We start from the raw sequence: 26795 nt of genomic DNA, 5'->3' as shown, positions 1-26795 counted from the left end.
TCTCTTCTGTCCAGCTACAGGCTGTAGGCATCTTTAATCAGCCAATAGTTTTAAATTAAGCAGCAAGGTTACATAGCATCACTTGGTTTATGTGTTGATTCTCTCGTTTCTGAGGCAACCAGGGCCAGTATTTAGCACTACAATACACAGCAACACACCAAACCTCAGCAGAGAATAATCAGAGGCCTGTTATATTTAGGTCTGAACATAACATTGACCCTTTCTGGGGCCAGTCTCTTTCAGGGAGGTTTGCAAACCTTGGAAGGCCAACACTCTTCTTGACCAACCAGTGCTCTGGGGTCCTGCTTCCCTGCTGGGTACCATCTGGGGATGTGCTAAACCTGGGCATAGATGCCTTTAGTCACCCTGTACCCCACCAATATCGAAGTGCTCTGGATTTTGATTTTTTTTTTCTTGTTCCAGACTGAGGGCAGAAGCATTGTAGCATGAGCTGAGCATGATGGCAGTGATGGTGATTGTGGGGGTGGGGTCATCATGATAGTGATGATGTCATGGGGGTGGGGTCATCATGATAGTGATGCTGTCATGGACCATTACTGCTGGAAAACCCATGAATGTACTCTACCTCTTACACATGCTGTCATGGTAACCGCCATTGCAGATGAAAATAAGGTCAAAAGTTATCGTTTATATATGGAATGTCTGTCTCCCTCAGGCTCATGTGTTGAGTGCTTGGTCACTAGACAGTAGCAATATTTTTAGAGGTGCAGGTCACTGGAGGCATGTCTTTGGAAGTTCTACCTGGTCTCCAGTCCCTTCCTTGCTCTTTGCTTCCTGCCCACCATGAGGCAAACAGCTTTGACTTCCACATATCCCTGCCACCATGATGCTTGGCCTTAGCACAGTCCCGAGATCAACAGAAGCAAGGACTGTGAACTAAAACCTCTGAGTAAATCCTTCCTCCCTTGAGCTGGGTTTTTCAGGTATTTTGTCAGTGTTGGTGAAACTGACCAATACATTGAGTTTCTGACAGCTACACCAGCTACACCCAGAGACCACCACACACTGCATAATTGGTTGGACATGAGAATCTTCTCCAATGTGACAGCCAATTCTGGTGGCTCTTGGGAGTGGGAGTTGAACTCCCAGGGAGAAGGAATGCAGCTGGATTGTCAGGATTTCATCCCATCCCTGGCCTGTCTTCCTGTGTTCTCCTCCCCATGGCTGTGGTCATGTGTGCAAGCACACTCAGGAGGACGCCTCTGAGGCTCCAGTCCCAGGAGGCTCACAGGGTTCTTGCCACATTACAAACCTGTTTCTTGTTTTATTTCAAGGAGCTACAGTAGCAATGTCCTCCCAGAACCTGGAGGATGAAGGCGGAAGGTCATTTTATCCCCCTCTGCAGCCCCTGGGCTTTGAATCATGCTGCCTTTGAATTCTTTCCCACAGAGCTGGAGACCCTCATCTCACAGCCCATGGTCAGATCTGTGGACATCTCCTCCATATAGTCTGTCCACCCATCAACTGTGGGTTCTCTTCAGTGCTTTCTCCTGGCTGTCTGGATTCTCCCCTGGTCTCTTGAACCCTTCCTTACCCTGGCTTATACCTGTGTGGCTCACCTCATTACAGTTCTGAATCAGAAAGCTCTGAACCTTAAGCAGAGTCTTGGAGTTGTATGTTTGAGGTTTTCTGTTGTGAGATGTGTGTGTGTATACATACATGTATACATATAAATGTATACACACACATATATATCATATGTATGTATATATGTGTATATATGTGATATATATGTATGTATGTGTATATATATGTGATATATATGTATATATGTATATATAAAATCCACTATTGGAACTACATTGGAATGTAGAGGTATGTCTTGTTTAGTATATATCCTTGGGTATATTATCCAGTATATCACCATCCATTTCCCGAACTTTCTCACCTCCCTGCACTGACACCCACTTACCTATCTACACATGGACTTCCTTCCTGTTTCACCCAATCATGGTGTTCATCATTCTACTTCCTGTCTTGGGAACACTACATGCCTCATACACATCACTGGGGTTGTATACTTGTCCTGTCAGAGCTGACTTCTACTTAGCATTGACTTTCCTTCCCTTTTCAAGCTGGATAATAGCTCACTGCATTGTGTATTACTCCCCCATGTCTCGCCCTCTAATGATAGACACTTGCGCCTTCCCCTCTAGTGACTGCTGGGAAAAGAGCAGCTATGAATGTGGCCTGTAAGTCTCTTTGGGTTCCTCTGTTCAGTCTTAGTGATGTTGTGTCCCTGTTGATTCTGCTGGGCTAACGCCTGAAGGCTGCTGAGCTCAGCAGATCAGCCTCTTGCTTAAACCCAGTGCAGATGGAGGAGTGACTTGCCTGGAGCCACACCTGGCCAATGGCCGAGTCAGGCCTCAGCCTCCTGACCCCACCAAGTATGTTCTCCATCTTCTTGTGTTGACTTCTGCTTTGGCACAAGCTTTAAGCATGTTGGCACACACCTCTGTCCACTTACAGGAGAAGCAAGTGTTTCTGGGCCTCCCCTCCCCATCTGGCTCCAGGCTCACTCAGTGTGCCAGCCTCTGGGACATCCATTGCCACAAAACATCAAAGAGCCATTCTCCAGACCTTCCTGCCCAGGAGCTCTCGGACCCAGGCTCGAAAACTTGCCATTCCTCTTCTCCTCAGCAAGGGCTCATTCTTTGTGAAGAGCAAAAGCCTGGCGGTCTGTCCTCTGGCACCCTCAGTAGCCAGGACATTTCCACCCTGGCTTCTGCCCAAAACTAGACACAAGTGCTCTTGTCTTCTCTGGGGGACCTGGACCAGGCTTTTCCCTGAACATTTGAATCCACATTCTTTCTGGAGAGCAGTGAGGAGGACATGGGAAGGGCAAGAAGGAACTAGAAAGCTTATTGAGAAATTTTTCTGGGCTGGGGCTTTGACCCATTTATGCTCAGCACCACATGGCCAACATTAGAGGGGTCCCATCAAGTGCCTCCAAGCAAGAACAGAGTAGAATCAGCCAGTCCTCTACCTTTGTCCTCTTTCCTAAAGACAGTGATTTGGGGGATTTCCCTCTTTCCCTGTGGGAGTAAGTATGGCCACTGGCCTTGGTGATGAATCCAGCCTTACAGGTCTGTGTCTGACCCTTTCCCCTGGCTGTGTGAGCCATTCCTGCAGGAATGCTTCCAATGGCCTGGGGCAGGCTTTGCAGGTAGAGAGCTCTCCTCACAGGGGCCAGCTCCTAAATCCTTTCTTGCTGGTGTTTGGTTCTCAGAGTCAAGCTAGCAGAAGGCTAATGACTTTGCTGGCTACCAGCCAGGCTAAGGGCCTTGCAAAGATTGTTCCTGATAGTCCTGGACAGCTCTGCTAGGTCAGGTAGGATGTAGAGAGCTGACAGGGAAGATGAACTCACCTTGCAGTAAACACAGACGCTCTGCACAGCTAATAAAAAGGAGACCAGCAGGGGAGTTGAGGAGCTGATGGTTTTGAGCAGGGGAGCCACGTGATCTGACTGGTTTCAGGCTTGCTCTGGCTCATGTGTAGAAGAATAAAACTAGGGTCCAGTGAGGTGGCAGCCTAGGGCTGTGGGGGAGGAAACGAGAAGGAGCAGGTTCCAGATCCAGTTTTAGGAGGGACCACAGGGTTTGTGGATGGAGAATAGGCATGGGATAAGGAAAGAGAAAACAATTATGGAGTAGAACTGGGAATCAAGGGACTAATTTTGAATTTATCAAATATAGACCGCCTTTCATATGAAGAACAGAACCAACGTGTTTCTAAAGGAAGCGATAGACTTAGAAGTGCAGACATGTATCTACCACTAGGAGAGGAGGGGTAGGGCGTCTCTGAAACGAGAAGGGGAGGCTGATTTTTTTTCTCATATAATTTTTCATTAAGATATAATCCACAACCAGTTGGTGCTGGCATACATCTTAATCCCAACACTCAGGAGGCAGAAGCATGCAGATCTCTGTGAGTTCGAGGTCAGCCTGTCTACAGAGTGAGTTCTGAGACAGCCAGGACCACATAGAAAGACCATGTCTTAAAAATCCAAATAATACATCTTTAATCCCAGCACTCGGGAGACAGAGACCGGCAGATTTCTGAGTTCGAGGCCAGCCTGGTCTACAGAGTGAGTTCCAGGACAGCCAGGGCTACACAGAGAAACCCTGTCTCGAAAAACCAAAAAAAAAAAAAAGAATCCAAATAATAATAATAACAACAACAACAACAATACTACTAATAAGAAGAAGAAAAGAAAAAAGAAAAGGGACTAATTTTGGATTTATCAAATATGGACTGCCTTTCATATAAAGAGCAGAATCAAGGTGTTTCTAGATAAAAACATATAGTCCACACGCGTAATTGCAGTTTTTAGCACGCTTATTGCTTTAATTAGGGTTTCATTGCTGTGAAAAGGCACAAAGACTGTGGTAACTCTTATAAAGGAAATCTTTTGTTAGGCAGGCTTACAGTTCCAGAGGTTGGAAGCATGACAGTGTTCAGGCAGACATGTTGCTTGAGGAGCCAAGAGTTCTACATGTTGATTTGCAGACAGCAGAAGGAGACTGTGTTCCACACCGGCATAGCTTGAGCATAGGAGAACTCAAAGCCCGCCTCCACAGTGACATACCTCCTAAAAGTGCCACACACCCCCCACGCCAGCCACTCAAACAGATGAGTCTGTGGGAGTCATACCTACTCAAACCACCACACCTATCAAAGTTGTGCACTTATAAATGACCAATCGACCCACAAATTGATAATCACTAAAGTTGTAGCCATTAATTCTTGAATGTTTTCGTATCCCCCAAAACATTCATACTTCAGCGGCTATTCCTCATCCTCCCCTTCCCCCCAGACCCCAACTCTACTCTCTGCCCTTGTGCCGTTTCCTGCTCTCATGCTCTCATATGCGTGGAATTATGTGGCAGGGGTCTCGTGAGTAGCTTTGGTGCTCGGAGGGTTCTTTGAGCTGCTGTAGACATTCAGACGCTCCTCCTTCGTGTGCGGCTGGCATTCTGGTGTACAGATACACACACTTTGCTCACTCTTTGATCGGGTCCTGGGGCTGTCTCCCCTTGGATGCCTCTTGGCTCTGGTGGAGTGTTGCTGGAACTTTCAGCTGCTTGTTTCTCTGTGGACTTGACGTTTTTCAGTTCTCCTGGGTGTACTGCCAGAGGTCACATGTTTAATACTCTGCATCCCACCCACAATGTATGAGGAGCCCACAGACTTGGTGTGATGTTTTGCGGGGAGCTGTGAAATTTATTCTTGTATCTAAGATAAGAGTGGAGGTGAGAGCAAAGGAGCTAGGAACCTAGTTGGTGGCGACTGTGTTCTGACTCCTTAGTTATTCAGGACTCTGTTAAAAGGGAGCCAGGTCTGCATGTCTGCCCACAGGTAGGTGTAGAGTCTCTGGAGAATTCGGTAGAGCTATTTGGGAGTGGCTGTAGGAAGAACAGCCTTAAGCCCTCTACAGCTGAGGCATCTGTCTTTACCCTTCCTTTACTCCCTGCCTGCTATCAGGATTTGGACATGTTCTGTTAGCTTCTTGCTCATAGGCAGTCAGGCATAAGGAACTAGATGCAAGGCTGAGTTCACAACCTACTCCAGGGCTCATTGGCACACCAGCCCGAAGCTTACTGCTCTCCCCAGGGCTCAGGCTCTTCACTTGTAATTGACTGGCCTCCCAGATCGGTTGTGAAATGGAATCCGGGTTGTGGACCAGTCTTGTGTGTCTCCATTCTTTCCAGCTGCAAAGCCCCTCCCAGGCTCTGTTGTGCTCCCATGATGCCCCTGGATTCTGGTTATGCGACTGAGGCCTGCAACTTCTTCTCCTCACTGTCTGTCAGTCTTTTCATCTCTGATGAATACCTGAGAGAACAGTTTAAAAGGAAGAAAGGTTTATTTCTGCTCACCATTGCAGAGGCTTTGGTTGACAGTCTGCCAGCTCCATCATCACTTTGGGCCTGAGGTGAGGCAGAACATCACGGTGCCAGGAATGTATAGAGTAAGAAGCTGTTCTCCAGGAAGGAGAGAGAGAGAGAGAGAAAGAGAGAGAGAGAGAGAGAGAGAGAGAGAGAGAGAGAGAGAGAGAGAGAGAGAGAGAGAGAAAGGGACCAGAGGCAAGAGTCCCTTTGAGGGCCTGTCCCCAATGACCTACTTTCTCTACCTAGGCCCTACCACCAAAAGTTTTTGCCACTTCCCAAAATAGAGCCACCAGCTGGGAGCTGAGCCTTCAGCAGATTTTATATTCAAACCATAACATTTCTATCCCTGAGAGCAGCATCAGAGGACGGGTGTCCCTGGCTCCTCTAAGAACTCCACAAAGTCATGGAATATCATCCTGGAATAGGCATTCACCTACAGTTTGTACACCAACCCAGGGGATCTTGGGCCTGGTACACACCTACCCCACAGTCTCCTCACTCCGTGCCCCACAGCTGGAATAGTGTGGCATCGTAAACAGGCATCCCTGGGGTTAGTAGCTGTGGAGTATTACTTGCTATTGTCCATTGGCCATCATGTTGAGAAATCTGGTGTCCTTGCCAGAGGGAAGCCTCCCTCATGGCCAGGAAGCCAATTGGAGGCTCTGTGAAAATGTGGCTCCCTCCCTGGAGGCAGTCCGAGGTGGCCTAGCTTTCACAGCCTGCCAGTGCTTTGCAGCTGAAAAAAAAAAAAAAAAAAAGCAGCTCCTCTTCAGACGACAGCGAGTGGTTGGTCTCATGCTTCCGGATGCCCAGCCTTGCTTCCGGATGCCCAGCCTTGCCCTATTACACACCTGACCCAGAGCGTGAGCATAGTTCTGACAGAAAGGAGCAAACCTGTCACTGTGTGCACTCAGTGAGGTGACGTGGCTTGACACAAATATAGCTAGGGAGGCACAGGCTTTCCCACATAACTTGCCTGGAAAATAGGCTTGATTGTCCTCCCTCCCCATAGTAGGCCTGGGGTTGACAGAAAGAACATGCACCCCCCCAAATAAAACACACACACACACACACACACACACACACACACACACACACACACACGGCACAGAAAACATCTCATTGTAGTGTGTCATCATCTGTAGTGTGTCACAGTGTGTCTCACAGTCTACCCCTCTGTCACACATCTTCACTTGCAGATGCTCATTGCAGTGAGTCATTGGTCTGGTTCGAGTGAGGTCTCTGGCTTCTATGACATCATCAATATTGGCTCCTCATGGGCTTCCTCCAGGTTATCCTGTTGTTGCCCTGTGTCATGGACATCCTGCAGCTTTGAATCAGCAGGACTGGCCTTTCATGAGTCTCAACCATTCACAGGTGATATAGATTTTTGGGGTAGGTCAACTGGGAGCCCTGGATCTGGGCCTAGGTGGTAGGTGAGCTGGTCAGCCTGCCCACCCTCCCTTATCCACACCACCAGATCGAGCCCTTAGTTCATCCAATGGTGCCATCAGCAGGAAGCAGAAGGGTCATCTCTCCTGCTCTCGTGCCCTCAGCCTGGCTCACCTGTACCTCACCCATTAGGGCCTGCTCTACTGTGTTGGCCAGGCACAGGGCCAGCTCTCCTAACTACCTCAGGGAAGGGCATCACTCATGTACACACACACACACACACACACACACACACACACACACACACACCACCTCACTCAGGGCAAAGGATCAAGGGATTGGCAGGGCCGGCTCTCCCTTGCTCTCAACTTTGAAATCACTATCTTTATTCTGGAACCCTTGTGTCCTCCGATCAGTGAAAGCTGAAAAGTCAGTTCTTAATGCTTTCCCTTAAAGCTAAAAGGGTCACTTCACCCAGGTCATGGCATTCCTCGGCTGAGTGAAGGGATGCACCTTGTATTTCTGCACACCTTTTTGAGCCCACCTTGGAGCTGCATCTGGGGGAAGACCCAAGAGAACAGTGCCTGGCTCCTGATCTCTGCCACTCACTATGGAGTGTAGAGCTGAGCCAGGTTACAAGGCACAGGTCTGAGGAACTGAGGGCGCAGGCTGGGAGAAGACTCGAGGATGAGAGTCACAGGCTGAGCCTCCCACGAGGGAGACCGCCTCACTGGTCTGCCTTTGAACCAGAGGGTGGCTGGGACAACAAGAGAGGAGAGGAGGAGGCTTCCAGGTTGAAGGTCATAGCTTCAGCATGTGTTTAGAGTCTGGACACTAATCTGGATAGAAAGCAGGAAGAAGAGAGGAGAAAAGGAAAAAGAGAAACACAGAAGGAAGGAAAGGAGGAGTCAATCTTGACAGACACATCAAAAGCCCAGGCTGGCACCCTTCCACACTGCTGTCCACCCACTCGAGACTTGTGCAGTGCTAGCACGTGGGATTAGAGCTCAGAGCAGCCTGCACAGGATCCTGCTGCACTGGTGGTTTCCATCTGCAACCTCTCTCTGCCTCCCAGTGTTACCTGTACCACCTCAGACTGGTAGAACACCTCTTCCCCCACAGCAAGTAAGGCTTCTCCTTACTTAGCCAGACGCCTCCGACCTTCATGAGCCAAGGAGGGAAAGCAGGCAGAGTTGCTTCCCTGAGAGCATAAGCTGGGTCCCTTCAGTCTTCCCTAGGAAGGTTGGGTGACAGGACATGGAGTGGGGTCTGTCTCAGGTGTTTCCAAGTATGTGAGTCAAAGCAGAGGCTGTCACCTCCTCCTGCCTGCATGTCCCCTCAGGCAAAGAGTAACTTTCAGCCATTTGTGTCTTCAGTTTTACCTGCAGTTGTTACTGGTATATCCTGTGTTTTGATCATTCATAGTTTTCTATAATTATTATTTAAATGCTATAACATATATTGTATAAAGTAATGGACCTTGCTATGTATGACACCTTCATGCATGTATGCAATTACTCCCATGATCCTCTCTTGTCCCCCCACCCCTTTTGTTTTTTCTTTTCAAATAGTCTGCTTTTTCCGTGTGTGTGTGTGTGTGTGTGTGTGTGTGTGTGTGTGTGTGTGTGTGTGTGTTTGAGATAGGGTCTCTCTTTGTCTTTATTTCTTCTATTGACCAGGAGATTTGAGGCTTTATCTCTGTTCTTCAGAAAGTTATGGCGTAGACATAAGAAGGTGCCAACCTGTATTTTTCTACCTGCATCAGGATATAATCAGGATCTGGAGGCTCTTCCCAATCAAAGTGAGGCCTTCAGGGGAGGCTAAATCATTTAGCTATTACCAGCACAAGGGCAGCACATTAAGGCCAGAGTTACTGAGTCTGGAGAGATGGCTCAGAGGTTAAGAGAATACACTGCTCTTGTGGACGAGCTGAGTTGGGGGTCCCAGAACTCATGTTGAAGGATTCACAACAGCCTGTAACTTCAGATCCAGAGCATCTGATGCCTACTTATGGCCTCTCTGTGAACATACCAACACACACACACACACACACTTAAAAATAAAAACAATTTAAAAATTTAAACTAATCTTCCCCTTCTCTTCTCAACAAGCATTTAAAAAAAAAAAAAAAAAAAAAGACCATAATTGCTTTAGATTTGAGGGAGTTTCATATTTGGAAAGAAGACATTTCTTACTTCAGAGCCCTTCAGTTGAACTTCCTGGTTAGGCCTATTCAGCCTGTAACCAGTCAACTGTTTCCTGGCCCATCCCTCACCCGGGAGTCACCGTAGATTTTAGTTCCGAATTATCATGCATCCTCTAGTTCTGTATCTGTGCTGCTGCAGTTTGAACCCAGGACCTCACACACTGTCAGGCAAGTGCTCTACCACCAAGCTGTATCCCAGCCCCTCCCCCCCCCCTTTTTTTAAAACCTTTTTTACTTTTATTTTGAGGCAGGGCCATGGTAAGTTGCTTGGTTCAATGTAAACTTCTCACCCTTCTACCTCAGCCTCATAAGTGGCGGAAAGAACAGACCTGAGCACCAGGCCTGGCTTCCACAGTTTTCTAATTGAGCGGCAGGTTTTAACTGCACTCAAATGTTCGCTCTTCCATTTGTCCGCCGCTGTTTATAATGACACTCATCTTTCTCTTCTTTGGATTTCGTTTTTACCTTAATGACGTATGCTCTCTAAGACTTTAAAAAGCATGGGGGTGTCCCTGCAATGTCAAATATGAGTGTTCCCCTTTTCCAGAGGGTTTTTGTGTTGGCATTATTTTAAAGATAGACTTTTCTTGTAGCCGAGACTGGCCTTGAACTCCCGTTCCTTCTGCATTTACCTCCCAAGTGCTGGGATCACAGGTATGTTCCACCATGTAGCTTCAGAGAAGTCTCTCTTATTTGCAGATTCTTATTGAGTTTAACTTTTGAATGATGTCTTTTTTTTTTTTTAATAATAGAGACCCTCAAAATCTGCGAATATATTAACTACAACGTTAGTATCGTGATTTCTGATCTCACATTCATCTCTTCCCACGCATGTGAGAAACCATACCACTTTCGTCTGCTTTGTTGATTGCTGTGTAGATAGAATTTATTTAGGGGAAAGGGACAGAACTGGAGGAATCCAGCCTGCCTTAGAATCTGGGGCTCCCCAGATCCCTCACTCTGATTTTCCTTGCCACCTGCCTACCTGCGATTCTGCATGAGAATCTCTCACCTCATTTCTTCTCGAGATCTGACTCGAGGTCCGCCAGGCTCAGCAGCTACGTGAGAATCTGAGCCTCATGAGCTCCGTCCTTCGTCACCTCGGTTGCTCAGCTCAGGGCCAGCAGCATACTCAGTGCTGCTGTGTCTTAGAAAGCGTACAGCATCTGGCCACTTCTCTTCCCAGTGGGGTTCAGTCACGGTCTTGTCTAGATTACCATGAGGCTACTAACTAGTTCTCTGCTTCCATTGGTGGCTTGCCCTCTGACCCCCAGCATTAGACCAACCTTTGCACAATGTCCTCTGGAAGTGTATCATTCTTTGCCCACATTCTCCACTGGGTTTTATCATACTCGGGAGGAGGAAGGGCACGGGGTAACAGCCTCTGATGACCTGCCCACTACTCATTGCTCATCAGGTATTGGCCACACCTCTTTCTCTGAGTTTTTGGGGGTATCCCCTCTGCTGGAATGTTGGCTCTGATTCCTCCTGCACTTAGCCATTGCTCAAAGGTCACCTAACTGAGAGGTAGCTTCTTGACCAATCCTGAATGACAACAGCCGCCCTTCACCTGACTAGACAACCCTTATGCTATATATTTATCTCTAGTAAGGCTATCTCAACCATTCAGTGACGTCACTGCTAGGTTTTGGCCTCATTCGCCCCGTAACCAATGGGTCTACAGGCTGCCTGGCATGTAGTAGACACTCAAGTATTTCTTAACTGAATATACAAAGTTGCCTAGATGCATGTTCCTTTTTTAATTATTCAAATACAATATGAGTACTTTTGGGTTTAGGTCTCAACTAGACACAAGCGCTGTATATCAGGGAATGAAAAGTGAACATCAGGGGTCTGTGCGGTGGGTGGTGTTGAGGGTGGCTGGGGGTTGTAGTGCCCTCCTCAACTCTACCTGGTTCCTGCCTCAGATGCCTCTTCCTGCCATTTCCATCCTAAGATGTGGACCTTGGCTTCTGAAGGCTACTCTTTCCCCAAGGCCTGCATGTGTCTGTCCACACACACACAGGGCTTTAAGAGGCCCTTCTAACTGGCCTGGTTTCTTTGGAGCTCTCCCCACCTGAGAGCTTCAAGGTGGAGGCCTTGTTTCCATGCATGTGTAGGAGGGGCTGGAGGCAGAGAGTCAGGCACACCCCCTAGAGAACCTCAGTTTGAAAGAGATGAACCAGGAATCCAAACCCAGCACTGGGGTTTCCCAGAGGGACTTGTGAAAGTTCATCTCTGGCTTCATGAGACCTGTCCTTGGGCCACAGAATTGAGGTCTAGTGAGCAGGGAGATTGAAATGAGCCTTACACGGAAGCAGGCTCTGAGGGGGCTGGAAGTCCTCCTGTGAGGACAGCTGGGTCTGCCCAGCCACAGTGGGGACGGCAGCAGCAGTAGCTTGGGGTTCTACAGTCTAGAGTGATTCCAAGGGAACCGGAGCAGCCCCTGAATGACCTCATTCCTCCCCAGTTCTGGACACAGCTGGGCAGGAGGAGTTCAGCGCCATGCGGGAACAGTACATGCGCACGGGGGATGGCTTCCTCATCGTCTACTCTGTCACTGACAAGGCCAGCTTCGAGCACGTGGACCGCTTCCATCAGCTCATTCTGCGTGTCAAGGACAGGTGAGGGCAGCAGACAGTGCTTCCCTACTCTCCTTCTTGGCTTATGCAGGCTCAACCTTCCCTCTCCCTCCTCCCTCCCTCCCTCCTCCCTCCTCCTCTTTCTTCCTCCTCCTTTTCTTTCCCTCTCCCTGCAGATTTCTCTGTTATTTCCTGTAAGTTCTCAACCTGTTGGTCAAGACCCCTTGGGGGGTCAATATCAGATATTTACATTACGATTCATAACAGTAACAAAATTACAGTTACAAAGTAGCAACAAAATAATTTTTTTTTTGGTTGGGGGGAGGGTCACCACAACACGAGGAACTGCATTAAAGGGTTAATTAGGAAGATTGAGGACCACTGCTCCAAGGTCTCCCCTGACTCTTTCCTTGCTTCCTAAGCTGCTCCCAGGCACCAAGCCTTATGCCCCTCCCATTTTTGTAAACGCCTTCAATCAAGAAATCATTGGTAACATCTTTGTTTCCCACCCAACCCCAGTTTAACCAAATTGCATTATATGAAAAGAAAAAGTGAATTTCCTCTCCAGAACACATTGAAATTGATTAAATTGCATTTGACTACAAGATTTGCAAGTCCCTCGTTAAAGGCTTTTTTTTTTTTTAATTTCATACTCTATAACATAATCAAATCACCTAGTGTCTGGTTTAAGTCTAACACCGCCAGTCAAAGAAGCAATGCAAAAAGAAAATGTAAACGAGGGAAAAGAGCGAGCTTTGATTAAATTTCAATAAAGATAGAGAAACCCAGGCAATGGCGATTCCACAGGAAGAAGGGCTTATAACTTTGCCTGGCAGGGGGACACAGACACCCAGAGCAAGCTGCAATTGATTAATGTGAGTTCACCCCATGAATATATGAACCTCAAAAGAGACGCCCGACACCCTAAATGCTTCAGTGGTGGAGAAATCTTAATTTACTTGCTAATCAAAGAAATAAAAAGTACCATTTTTCATGTTTCAAGTTTTAGGTTTCTTTTTTTTTAATGTGAAAATATTCAATGTTACCCCAGATGCCCTGGGATGCTGTTTTGTTTTGTTCGCATGTCAGTAAGATGCTGATGGGGCGTGTCTCTCCATCCTGCACTTCTCGGGGTCCCTCTTCTGGGATCTATTCTCACTTTGCTGCTGGCATTTATCTGCAGTGCCAGCTATGTGCCAGCCCCTGTCCCCACTGCTCTTCCTGAGTCCTGGCTGAGGGCCCTGCATGGTTTGTATATCAGAGCCTTGGAGGACTGAGAGTCTGGGAAGCCAGGTCCCACACCAACAGCCTCAGGCCAGCCTCAAGGCTAGCCTTGCAACAGACCCTAAGCTCCTTCTGCCTGAGCCCCTGTCTCCTCTGGAAAAGAGGAGGCCCACTGGGGAATTGCTGTGGGGGTAGGCTGGCTCAAAGTCTGGTTGGCATCACCTGCTGGTAGAGGAATCTCACAGTTATCTGAATTCTCCTGTTTCCTAGGGAGTCATTCCCAATGATCCTCGTGGCAAACAAGGTGGATTTGATGCACCTAAGGAAAATCACCAGGGACCAAGGAAAAGAAATGGCAACCAAATACAATGTAGGTGGACGTGCATGCAGGTGTGCGTGTTCGGGCCTCAGGGCTATGTGTGAAAGTCTATATGACACCCTTCCTGCAGTGCTGATCTGTGGAAATAGGACTAAGGCCTCCTGCCGAGCAACGAGGCTCCAGCAGAGGGGCCACAGGGTGCAGTGTTGGGGGATATTATTTGAAACAAGCAGAGAAGACACCCTCTGCAGCCATAAGAGGCTCTGGGGTAGAGGTGTGAACAGCTGCCTTCAGACTGACCTGGTAGCTGTGCTATTGAGCGTCTTCCTGGCCGAGGGCTGCTCTGCCTGAGGCAGCACATATCCAGCACTGGGCTGTACAGAGGTGAGAGTTCTTCCTGCTTGTGAGATAGCACCTGGTTATGCTGAATTGCTGCCATCAGCTCTGTTCACCGAGCAGTCCCTCCTCCAGGTTCAGCAGTGTGCTGGGGGAACATGCATGTCAAGTCCTCTACCCTTACAACCATAGGCATCATTGTCCCTACTTGGTAAACATGGGCACTGAGGTTGCTTCAGCTATACCCTGTTGTGTAAGCATTTTAGCTTTCTCAGGTCATCCTTGCCCTCTCCATGGTGCTAGGTCAGGCCTCTGCTCCCCAGCCCCGTGTTGGCACAGAGCGCTGCTGGTCTTCTTGGGTCCTGCCTACCAGCTGGAAAGTCAGCTGCAAGGTAGCTCCTCTACCCAGAGGACCACACATAGGGAAAGGCATTCTGGGAGCTAGTTTTTTTTTCTGTCTATCTTTTGTATTAATTCCTTTATTAATTCCATCATTCTAGGTCCTGGAGAGCAATGGTTCCCTGTCTTTAGGTGCTTAGTGATAGAGACAGGCAATAAGCAAAGTAAATTACAGTTTGTCCGGAGGTGACAGGTCCTGTGGAAACAAACAAATCAGGAAAGGGGGGGGAGGTTTCAGGAATGGGAAGAAGAAGTGTCGTTTTAAATAGGGTATGCTGGGTCCATTTCAGCAGGGACTTAAGGAGACAGAGGAATGGCTAGACAGGTATCTGAGAAAAGAACGTTCTAGCAAAGGATTATTATCTGTGAGCCCCGGGGCTGGAGTTTGCAGGAGCCATGGTGACTAAGTAGGTGCCTGCAGGTGAGTCATGGCAAGTGCAGTTGGCGAGGTGACTTCAGCAGTTATGGCTTCCATGGAGGCTGAGGAGGATGGCCACTGGAGGGTTTAAGAGAGATGTGACTTGTAGCTGAGCTGCTTCTCTCCTGTCGTGTGGTGTTGACAATAGTCCACTGTGAAAGGAGAAGAACAGAGTCACACAGGGGCTGCCCCAGTGTAACATGAGAAGCATGTGAGGGTGGCAGGATCTGGGCTGTACATCTTAGAACCAACAGCATTTGCTCACAGATGGGATATGGGGCCAGCAGACAACGTGTTTGCAGACCCCCAGATACTGAGGATGACTGAACTCCCAGGAGGGTGGGAGGTTTCTGCCTGTGGGTGGTTTCCTACCTCTCTTCTGCATGTATACAGGGCTGCACATAGGTAGGGTTCTACCTGGTTCTTATCAGGGATGCCTACCATGCCCGGGCATGGTGTCCGGCTCACAAGATGCTCCAAAGCTGACCTACCTACCACACAGGTGCCCATGGGAGGCCAAGTAGAAGGCTCGCACTGATTCTCTGTTGACTTGGCAATGTAGAGTTCTTGCAGGCACATCAGTCATGCCGAGTCATCTCCTCACTGCAGATGGAGCTTGCCTCTGGGGGTTAATGCACCAAAGGTGGGAAAAGGGAGACTGGGAAGTCAAACAGCTATTCCACTGTGGAGGGCACTGTCCTTTTAGTTATCAGAGGCTCAAATAAAAGTGACAAAGGCCTGACCCTGCCTTTGTCTCTGCATGACAGTAAGACTGCTTGAGCCAGCTTGCTCTCTCTCCTGTGACCTCACACGGTGATAATATATGGATACTGAGCCCTGTGTGTCCTCCAGAGCTTGCTCTACCACCCTCCCCAAACGTACCTTCTTCACCATACTCAGCTTCTTTAAATGTATTAGAATAAAAGGCACTAATTTTGTGATCAGGAAAAAAAATAAGTTATGGAAAGTTGTAAAGTCATTAGGTGTAACCTCTGTCAGTTTACTTCCTTCACACCCAAGGAGGCCAGGGCATGATTTTCTGAACTCTGGAGCCCTTCGTGGAGGGATTAGCACTCCCTAGTTCTCTGGAATACCCATCATAGGACCTAGAATTGTGTCTTGTCCTCCCCGAGCCTGTGTTCCACTCTGCTAGTCCAAGGTTTGGTGGAGACATGGCCCAGGGGTCCTGTCACCCACAGCTTCCATGTGCCACTTCCTATCCGTGAGAGACTATCATCAAAGCATCATCCTTGGGTAAACATGGCTGAGCCCTTCCAGAGCAAACAAGAGTGAGGCTGGGCTAGAGAGCTGGTGGGAAGAGACCAGGGAGATCTTGGTCCAGAGTCCTTCTCAGCTCACACCTCCTTAGCCTTTCCCACTGAAGTTCACTCTGGAGGAGTTCAGGGAAAAAGGTCATGAAGCATGAAAAACACAGTATGAGAGAACTTGGTGTGAGAAGCAAAACAGTTTGCTCTTGAGTATAAAAAGACTATTTGGATTCTATTTTAGGGAGCTATTAAGTATCTCTGTGACTGGAGAACAAGAGGGAATTAGGGAAGCCATTGGCCAAACTCTCCAGCCTTACAAGGCAAGAAGCTATAGAGCTTTGGGGGTTCTGTCAGATTCTCAGAACCTCTAGAGTTTTGTTTTGGTTTTTGTTTTGGTTTTGGTTTTGGTTTTGAGACAGAGTTTCTCTGAGCAGCTCTGTCTGTCTTGGTACTAGCTCTGAAGACCAGGCTGGTCTCGAACTCACAGAGATCCACCTACCCTTGCCTCCTGAGTTCTGGGATTAAAAGTGTGAGCCACCACCACCAGGCTTAAAGGTGAAAGAGGGCTCTGTGGGTCACGGTACCAGGCTGACCAAGCTGTGCTTTGCTTTCCAGATCCCATATATAGAAACCAGTGCCAAGGACCCGCCTCTCAACGTGGACAAAACCTTCCATGACCTAGTTAGAGTAATTAGGTAAGCACTGTACTTCCCCTGACAGTTGTGCCCCTCCCTGGGGTGTGCCCTCCATGGTGGAAAGGGGGAAGCCAGTCTACAGCGGGAGCACGTGAGGAACATAACTCCCAAGACACTGGGCGCTTCCAGGCCTCCTTTGCCATTTCCTGTGGTTCTTTGCATTTCTCCCCTGCTATTTACCCCCTACTTCTACACTGTCCCCAGGTAAAACCAGGGGGTGGGTGGGGGCTGCAGGCATGCTGTAGAGATCAGGTATTCTAGTATCTCAGAACCCCAAGCTTTCAACATATCCAACATAGCAAAGAACAAGCCCCTCTTTCTACCACTGCCCTTAATATTAGAGGCTCCGAGACAGCACCCCAAAATAGCCAAGTATGGTATCTGGACTCAAATTCCAGAGACACTGTGTGTGTCTTCTAAGACCCACAGCTTGTGGGTCTTCAAGTGCCAGCAGCCTTGAGAACAGACTCATGGGCGTTCATTCCTTTAAAACCGTATTCACTTCATGATGGATGACGGAAGCTGTGTGCTGGCTCTGTCCCTGCCAGATCCAATCCGGTTTCTAAGCCTTTAACATCCCCAACAGTTAAACCCCTATCTTCAGTACCTTATGCGGGTGACTCAGAGGCTGTTGGTCAGCTATGAATCAGACCTAGGCCTGTAGTAGTGCTCTTGTTTGCCACCTCTCGGTCCTGTGCCATGTGCACACCCCTGCACACACCCACACACCCCCCACGGTCTGAGTTCATCCTTATTTCTCTGTGTAGCCCTCACTTCACATTTGTATTGGCTTCCCACGCTGCAGTGTGTTGCTTATGGAGCTGTGGCACTAAAAGCAACTCTGGGCCTAGGAAAACATGTAAAAGCTTTGGCACCCAGTAGGCCAGTTATTTTATCTAAAATATGAAAAATAAGCAGTCAGCAGCTCCGTTATAAAGCATGACAGGCTTACAGTATGAATAAACCTAGTCACTGCTAGTCACCGCTGGACAGCAGGGGGATTCTCATTTTCCCTTCCCTTCCTCTCTGCTTTTCTCACACAGCCTGGTCTCCTTGGGTGGCCAGGGCAGCAGCACTCTTGGGCTGTCAGAGACTCGGGAGTCCCAGAGAGGACAGAGAGGGAGTCACAGTACAAAGGAAGCAAAAGGCTTGTTGCCCTGATGTTGTCTTTGCTTCCTTCGTTGTTCAATAGGCAACAGGTTCCAGAGAAAAACCAGAAGAAGAAAAAGAAGACGAAGTGGCGAGGAGACAGGGCCACCGGCACTCACAAACTGCAGTGTGTCATCTTGTGACAGCCTGAAGCCCTGGGCATAGCAACCGTGAATTGCCAGCCCCTGGGACCAGCCCACTGCCTAACTGCACTGAGAACCATTTCTAACCACGGCCCTTGGCTCTGGACTGGGCACAGGAAGGGGACGAGGGAGGAGGGGCAGGAGCAGGCAGGGGCTGGCTTTGCTGCCTCTCCCAGGAGACAGGTGACAGCTTCCAAACCCTTCGTGTGTTGATTGAGCCCAGTTCCCAGTCTCTCGGTGGGCTTTAACTCCACAGGGCTGGTTTGCTGTGGAAGTGCTTATCCACACACAACGCACCAGACAAGCCATGAGCAAGCTTCCTCCCTGACCCCATCCCCAGTGTCTGAGCTCTTGTGTCTTTTGTAGATTTTTAAATTATTTGAGTAATGATTATTTTATTAGAGAGGTCTGCGCCCATTGCCTGGCAAAGCCCCAAGTCTTTGGCAGACCTCTGATAAATGTCTGGAACAGGGCTGTTGTCTTCTTAACTGAGTGTTCCTAGCAGTGCCAAACTCCATCCAGGATGAAAGACAAGAAATGAATGGGATCTTATCAGAAGCCTGGGGTCAAACCCAGGAAGCAAACAGACCCCAGAGACTGGAAAGAGGGGGTGGATTTACCTGGAGGGCTTTCACGTGGTTGAAAATAGCAGAGATTAGAAAATAAAACTCCCTTGCCACTACACCCCACCCCCAACCCCACTGAAGTGAGGGCTAGTTGGGACCAGTTCATCCCTGGAGGGAATTCCCCCCCCCATCCCCCCCTCCCACTCCCAGGGAGTGGTGAGGCCAGTGACTGGCTTTGCAAACATACTCATTTGCTTTCCAGGCAGTGGGTAAATTCTGTGTTCAAATGTGGACAGGGCCCTGGGCTTCTCAAAAGTGTCTCTGTTTGCTCTCATTCTGTGTGTTGCTGTGCCTCTGACACAAACATAGGGACCTGTTCAAGGAGGTGAATGTGACACCATCCAGAAAGCTCTGAACTGAAAGCACTCGATACTATTATTTGGGAAGCCCCAGGACCTGAAGCCATTTCCACCCGAGTCAACCAACCATCTCCTTTCTAAGCCCAGCCAATGAGCAAACCCCTTCTAGCATGAGCGGTGTGGCTGCCTTTTGGGACACACTTTCTTTGCTTTCTTAGATCAAAGGGGAAGAAAGCTGAGCTGATGACATGGTCCACACACTTATTTCAACAGGGACACCTGCCTCTCTGGTGCTGCTAGTAGGGTAGAGATTGGCTTTTTCCAGCTAAGATCCGGATGGAGGGACAGTGAGAACCAAGTGCACGCTGTGAGAGGGTCAGAATCGGAGGTGGCTGGCATAGTGAGCTCATCTCCCAGCACACCTTGCAAAACAGAGGCTCCCCACCAGGTGACTGGGCTACTGTGGAGAAAGAAACTCATGGAAGGAAATCCAAGGAAATTGGACCCGGAGTGGATGTCCAGCCTGGTGATTCTTTTCCAATCTAGAAGGTCCTAAGTTGTTCACACGCAGGGTCGTCAGGACAGAAGGCCTCATTCAAGGGACAATTCTGCTACAGAAGGAAATGACCGACACTTTTGCTAGCTAGAGATCAAACTTCCTACTTACTAAACTGCCACCCCGCCCCGGTTTTTTTTTTTTTCTGTTCCTGAAAAGGATGCCAGAGAGCATGCCAGATGAGGTATCTCACCACTTCTCAGATCCTGTAATACTTATGAATATTTCCAACACTCAAAGGACCAGGCTTTCTCCAGCCTTGGGCTCCTAAGCCACACCCATAGCAGTTGCAGCCTGGAGAGAGGACAGATAGAAGGAAGGTCAGGATGCTATACACTCAGGGCAGCAGCCACTGCCAGAGAAGCCATCTCCTGCCTCCTGCTACCGGCACTCCCCTGCCTCTGTGGACCAGCACCTCCACCTACTGAGTGGGGACTCTCCCCGGAGGCAGAACAGCTGCCTAGACCAAAGCCTGGAGTCACACAGCTAACCAGAAGGGAGGCTCCCAGCACCCCCGCCCCTCTCAGAAGAAGCAGTGCATTCGGGCCCATCATCCAGGGCATCCGTTCTAAACTGCCCACATCCTGAACTGACTCCACAGGCAGGTGGACACACTGGCTGACATCCAGCCATCTCTGGTTCAGGGCTTTCACCTTCCACAATCCCATTCCCCCTGTGTGTGACATGGGTAGGTGACACCCCGGAATTAGAAATGAGCCCTCTGACAGAGTCTCCAGGGAGGCCGAGTAAAAGTATGCTTGGTGCATCTCCATCACCAGCTGACAGGGGACGTCAGGAGACCTGGTTGGCTGTGACACCACATGACGGAGGACCCTTTGGGTTTGTACTGAGCTGTCATTCTGAGGTTCCCTCTAGTTTTTCAGGAACTTGTGTTCCCATCACCCCTGGTGTACCCCTGCAGTCCCCTCACCTCGGCCTCTATTGTGTGCTGATTCTCTTCCATTACTCGGCCTCCTCTTTATAGGTTCTCCCCCCCACAGCCATCCCCTCTCCCCCAGTATAGGGCTATGTTTGGCTCCCTCCATCCCAAGCACCTTGCCACAGGGGGAACATCTGGATGTTTCCCTTAGGAGCTTCCCATCTTACCATTGCTCATGTTGTGGAGCACCTGATTGGATTGGTGTGGCCTGTCCTGCCTGCCAGGAGATGTGACCCACTGACCATGCCAGCTCTAACCCCAAAGGCCCTCAGACCCACCACACTAAGTCCAGAGCCACAGAGAGGTCTTTTCTTTTAGCAGCCCACCTGGTTGGAGACTCCACATTGAGTCGGGTTTACCAAGACTGCCAGATACTTGAAACCCTTTGCGTGACAGTGTTAGCAGGTGGCTGTCTCGAGGAGTGAGCGTGATGCCTGGACATCTTGTTGATGTTTGAGCCTTTTATGTACTTTTTATCAAGTCTTTGTGTATCTCTACTTATTAATAAAGAAACAAACAGAGATCCTGTCAGATTTACTCTTCCCCAAACACTCCTAGGTTTGAGAGCTTTTAGTTCTTTACTGAAACATGCACCTCTTCCAGAGCACAGCCTTGGGCTTAGCCAAACCTAAGGTAAAGAGGAAGCATACTGGTGGTCATGAAGGTGTCTTTCCTGGAATATCATGTCTGTATGGATGTGGTACCTGTCAATAATAAATCTGATGGCCTATGCCTTGACAGGAAATAGAAGATAGGACATCCAGGAGACAGAAGGATTCTGGGGGAAGTGACAGGCGGGAGTTTCACCAGGGAAGATATGACAAGACAAGCACATGGTCCCTGAGCACAGATAACCAGCCATGTGGCAGAATGTAGATTAGAATAAACGGGTTATTTTAAGTTATAGCTAGTCAGAGAAAAGCCTAGCTATATGGCCAAGGTATTTGTAAATACATTTTGATTCTGAGTTTTATTACTGGGAGCATGGGACTGAGAGGAAGAACCAGACCTTTTTTTTTTTTTTCTACAAAAGTCCACTTCCTCAGAGGGATGCCACTTGCCCCTCTTGTCTTTTTTGTGGGAAACTGTTTTCTTGTATTCAAAATGGAATTCCTAACTGTCTGTCCATCATGCCTGTTCCACCCAGTTCCTTGCTTCCAGTTCTCAACCCCTAAGTCTTGGACTTGCTCTCACCATCCACTCCCCTGTCCTGTAAGAAAAACTTGACTTTACCCTGCAAACACGTCTAGAATCTACCCGTTCCCACTACCTCCCCGCTGACCTTTGAGCCGATGCTGCGGTGTTGTTCCTGTCTTGCTCTTGCCTTCCCACACTTCATTCTCAACACAGCCAGCGCAGAAATTTAAAGTGAACTCATGTCTCCACTCTGTCTACCCACCATCGTCCAGTAGCTTCCCCACCTCATTTTCCAGGCATGCCAAGGTGGGCTATGCCACGACTCATAAGTAACCAATGAGCAGGTGGGCATCAGGTAGAAGAGACAGCAGCCAAATGTGTTCCTTCACTTGATGTCAAACACTCACTGAGTTCTGGGCCCCACCCACAGCAAGGTCACAGAGACATAAAATCCAGGAGGCTATTTATTCCCCGACTAGTTGAAAACCACAGCGGCATATTGGAGCCACTAATTACATCACTGTTAAAGAGTGAAAATTTGCCTCCAAAGTCACCCTTCCTTTCTCCCTCCCTCCTTCCCCTTCCTTCCCTCTCTCCCTCCCTCTCTTCTTCCCTCCCTCCCTCTCTTCTCCCCTCTGTCCCTCCTTCCTCCTCCCTCTCTCTCTTCCTTTCTCCTTCCCTTCTTCTCTCCTTCCTCCCGCCCTCCTTGTTTCTATCTCTCCCTCCCTCCTTTGCCCTATCTCTTTATGGTCTATGTACATGCTGGTGCACACACACATCATGTGTACATGTGCTTTTGAAGGTGAGAGGTCAACATCAGATGTCTTCCTCAATTGTTCTCTACTTGTTCTGAGACAGGGTCTCTCACTGAATGACTCACGCACTGTGTTAGGCCGGCCAATAAGCTCTGGCAGGCTCTGCCTCACCAGTGCTGTGCTGACAGAATGCAGGCGAGGCTCACCCAGCTCTTACACGGGGCGCTGCTGACGGAGCTGCCTTCCATCTCTGGAGGGACTATTGGAAGAGCCCACTTTGATTTCGTTTGAAGAGGCCGTGGATAAAAGGACCCCAGGGTCCCAGACATCAACATCCTCATTGCCCTGCAACTTGCTGACACGACCTGGGCCCTGTCATAAATTTCTCAGGCAGAATCTTCATTCCAACAGGATCTCAGTGATTTGTGTGCATAATAAACTGGCAGCATTCAGCCTAGGTTTGCTGCCTCCAAGCCAAGCTCCCCATATCCATTCAGCTACGTTGCCTCTCAGCCTGTGGGTTTCGACCTCTTCGGGGGTCAGCGACCCTTTCTCAGGGGTCACCAAAGACTATCAGGAAACATAGATATGTACATTATGATTCATAACAGTAGCAAAATTACAGTTATGAAGTAGCAACAAAAATAATTTTATGGTTGGGGGTCACCACAACACAAGGAACTGTATTAGGGACACAGCATTAGGAAGGTTGAGAAGCACTGCTTTAGAGCCAGGCTCAGCTGCCAACAGCTGTGAGCACCTGCCTAGCGACACCATGCACTCAGAAGTGTCCTCCCGTAGGCACCACACGTGGCCACCGATTATATGAAGATTTTGCACAAAAGACAAATGGGCCCCCAGAGATGGTGTTGTCGTTGTTTTATTTTTCAACTCTTAGGTTTTTCTTAAAGTGTAGGCAATTGCCAGCAGTGACAGTGTATGCCTCTAATCTCAGCACTCAGGAGGCACAGGCACGCAGAATGCCAGTAGGTTTGGAAGCCAGCCTGGTCTTTACAGTGAGTCCCGGGCCATCAGGGGCTACATAGTAAGACCTTATCTCAAAAATAAATAAGTCAATAAATAAATAAATAAATAAACCAGTGATCTTGCAGATAGAGTGAAACCTCACCATCCATCATCCAAGCTGAGAATTCTTCACACATCTAAACAAAGGGTAGAACATTCTATGCAATGAGGGTGATCTCATTCCCAGGATTTTCCCCTCTGTAGCTTCTGGGGCTCCAATGTCATGCCAAGTAGCTCATGCCAACCGTTATGCTTATGTGAACATCTGAGCATATAAAAAGAGCTGAGTCCACACTAAGCAAAGAACCTATGGGGGCTTTCAGTACAGAGTACCGCTGACCACACTTCCTCAAACCGATCCTTCTACTCAGTTCTGAGACCTATGCCTGGGTAGAGGTAAGATCCAGGGATAAGTGCTTCTCGGTGTGTCCCCCAGACCAGTGGCTTCAGCATCAGCATCCCATTTATTAGAAATGTCCATTATCCTGCCTCACCCCAGACCTCCTGTTGAGCTGAAGCCCCGTGCTGTGTTTAACAAGGCCCCCACGGCACTCCGATGCTCCCTAAAGTCTGAGAATCACCAAGTCACCAAGTCTCCATCCTGCGGAGACAAACAGCTGCAGGAGTGTCTCATCTGCAAGGCAGCTGTGGTCCTCTGGGAGGTTGATACTCAGGTCACTCCTCCTTGCTTCCCGTATCTAATTAATAAGGGATGCCCAACATGTGCAGCCAAAGACCCCAGGAGAAGGGTTATTGACATGAACTCCACGGAGTTGCAGGTGGGGTGGCTGACACCTTGAAATCACATGCAAAATGACAGCTACCATGCCTTCTTCTGGGTTCCTGACAGTCGCATTGTACTGGATTCTCGCTGAGCCACGCGCTGCTCAGTGTGGAGATATAGCCGCCTCCCCAGTTCTCTTCTCTGAGGCCAGGCTCTTTGCAGTTTCACAGCCACGGAGAACAGGAAGAGGAAACGAAAGGAGTGAAGATCCAGCTACTCTGAAGAAGCGCTGACAAAATTGTTAACTGAGTGGGCGTGTCCCTGCGTGCCCTCCCACGACATCCTGCGGGAGGGGACAGGGTCAAGCTGCTTTTTTCCCAGTTCCCCCTACATGACCAAGTGCATGACCCACATGACTCAAACTGCCTCCTTCCCCACTGTGGCAAACAGCATTGTGATTTTATGTGTGTGAGTGTGTATGTGTGTGTATGTATGTGTGTCATTCTATCTATATATGTGTGTATGTGAGTTTGTGTGTATGTATGTGTGATTCTATGTGTGTGTGTACATGAGTGTGTGTGTGTATGTGACTGTGTTTGTATGTGTGTAATTCTGTGTGTGTATGTGAGTGTGTGTGAGTGTATATGTGTGTGTAATTCTATGTGCACATATGTGTGTGATTCTGTGTGTAAGTGTGTATGAGTGTGTGTATGAATGTGTATGTAATTCTATGTGTGTGTGTGGGTATATATGTGAGTGTGTCTGTGAGTGTGTATGTGTAAGTGTGTGAGTGTATGGGTGTGTGTGATTCTATGTGTGTATGTGTGTGTGAGAGTGTGTGAATGTATGTGTGAATGTGTGTGTGTGTGTGATTCTACATGTTATGTATGTCTGTGAGTGTGTATGTGTATGTGTAAGTGTGTGAGGAGTGTATGAGTGTGTGTGTGTATTTGTGGTAGTGCTGGGGATTGAACCCAGGACCTGTTCATTCTAGGCAAGAATTCTACCACTGACCTAGATTTCCAGCCCCATAGGAAACTTAATTTTCATTAAAGCAGGTCCCCCTGGAGGCTGGTCACAAACACAGTAATATCTCATTTGTCTATGCTCCTTGCATGTTTATGCCCTCAGGCCCAGGGAAGAAGCTGGTAGCACAATGGTGATTTCTAATTTTTATAAAATAAATCAATAACTATTATAGATATCGGCCTCCATGACTGAAAACCCGAACATCCTCATTCAAATGTGCTTCCCTTGCCCCTAGTCTCATAGCTTGTAGCAGACCCAAGGTCACAGCAAATTTCAAATAGTTTCTCCAAGGTCATGATCTCATGCTGACCTCTGAGTCTGCCTCCACTTCACAGCCTCTCTTCTCAAGTTAACCCCAGCCTCAAATTCTACAAAGAAAATCCATCCTCAAAACTACCCCTGAACTTTGCTGAAGACCTGTAGGCCCTAAGATGGCCTCTCAGTCGACCTTTGCCACTAGACCCTCTCCCAGCTTAGCTCCTCCCCTATGTCAAATGCCCCGCCCAGACCCTTTCGATGCAGATGCTTTTAAAAAGCCACGCCCCACAATTTCTTCCTAGGGTGAAACAATCAGGTGACTTAAAGCCTCCAGTTTGCTTAGGGAAGGAATTTTCAGGATGCTGGTTTGTCACTGGTCCAGGACAGGCCTTGGCCAACCTTACCCTTGAGTTAAGAAGGAAGAGTTCCTCCTGTTCTAGCATAACAACTTTAATCACTATGAGTTAGTTGCAGGTCCTCAGGCCCTGCCAACTGTCCTCATCCCCTCCAGGTGGGGGAGGGTAATTAGAACACAGGTTTAATTATTTAGGGGTGTTAATTTACTTTTTAAACAGGTTCCAGGTAACGGTATGCCGCTTGTCTGATACCTTGGAGAAGCATGAATCAGCAAATGCACGGGACACACTGAGAGAGTGCTGCCTTGCATGGCTGAGTACTTCCTGTAAGCCAGACACTGTCCAGTCTTTGCATCCTCCTCCATGACTACCCTGGAGTAGGTGGAGTAGGTGATGCTGTCTTCTACAGGAAAAGAAACCGGGGCCAACAGCGGACAGAAATGACAGCCTGCTCCTGCGCCCAGTTCTGTTCCTGAAACCTGTGCTCCGTTACCCAGCATCCTGCAACACTGAAGATGGAGCCAGCCCATTCTGTCTCCCCATACCTATTTTCAATTTTACCCAGCTCTGAGGGAACACTTTCAATGTGTGTCACACTTCCCCACTAGTGACTCAGCACAGAATTGTGAGCTTCAGTGACAGTTATTTTCCAGTCTGCACTAGAACACCACCCAGGACAACCCTCCCTCACCCTGACCTTGGACCTCACCTCCAGTTCTGTCCCCCTTTACTGTTCAGGCCAGGGGGCCTTATGCATGTTCCAGGCCTCAGGCATTCTGCTTAGAGAACCTCCCATAGCGACCCTCCCATAGCCAGGAACCCTGGTGACTGTCATTGTTCCCTGGGGATGGTGGTAGTTAGAGCAGCTTTAATGTTCTTTTTAACAGGTTCTAGGTATGCTGGGCTTTTTTTTTTTTTTTTTTTTTTTTTTTGGTTTTTGGTTTTTGGAGACAGGGTTTCTCTGTGTAGCCCTGGCTGTCCTGGAGCTCACTCTGGCCTCGAACTCAGAAATCCGCCTGCCTCTGCCTCCCAAGTGCTGGGATTAAAGG

General features: G+C 48.6%; 1 protein-coding gene across 3 annotated transcripts in view; it reads left to right on the top strand.

Moving 5' to 3' along the window:
- Mras (muscle RAS oncogene homolog) overlaps positions 1 to 20982 on the top strand; it is a 52682-nt gene extending 31700 nt beyond the window's left edge. For all 3 annotated transcript variants that reach the window (XM_034483952.2, XM_076917796.1, XM_034483951.2), the window contains 4 exons: positions 11978 to 12131; positions 13584 to 13683; positions 16669 to 16748; positions 17941 to 20982. In XM_034483952.2, the coding sequence (XP_034339843.1) occupies positions 11978 to 12131; positions 13584 to 13683; positions 16669 to 16748; positions 17941 to 18040 (434 nt within the window). In that variant the 3' untranslated portion in view covers positions 18041 to 20982. The remainder of the gene's footprint in view (positions 1 to 11977; positions 12132 to 13583; positions 13684 to 16668; positions 16749 to 17940) is intronic.
- Positions 20983 to 26795: the final 5813 nt, after the last annotated feature.

This window comes from Arvicanthis niloticus, chromosome 21, assembly GCF_011762505.2.
Source record: "Arvicanthis niloticus isolate mArvNil1 chromosome 21, mArvNil1.pat.X, whole genome shotgun sequence".
Classification (NCBI taxonomy): domain Eukaryota; kingdom Metazoa; phylum Chordata; class Mammalia; order Rodentia; family Muridae; genus Arvicanthis; species Arvicanthis niloticus.
This window is presented reverse-complemented; position numbering and strand designations above follow the sequence as displayed.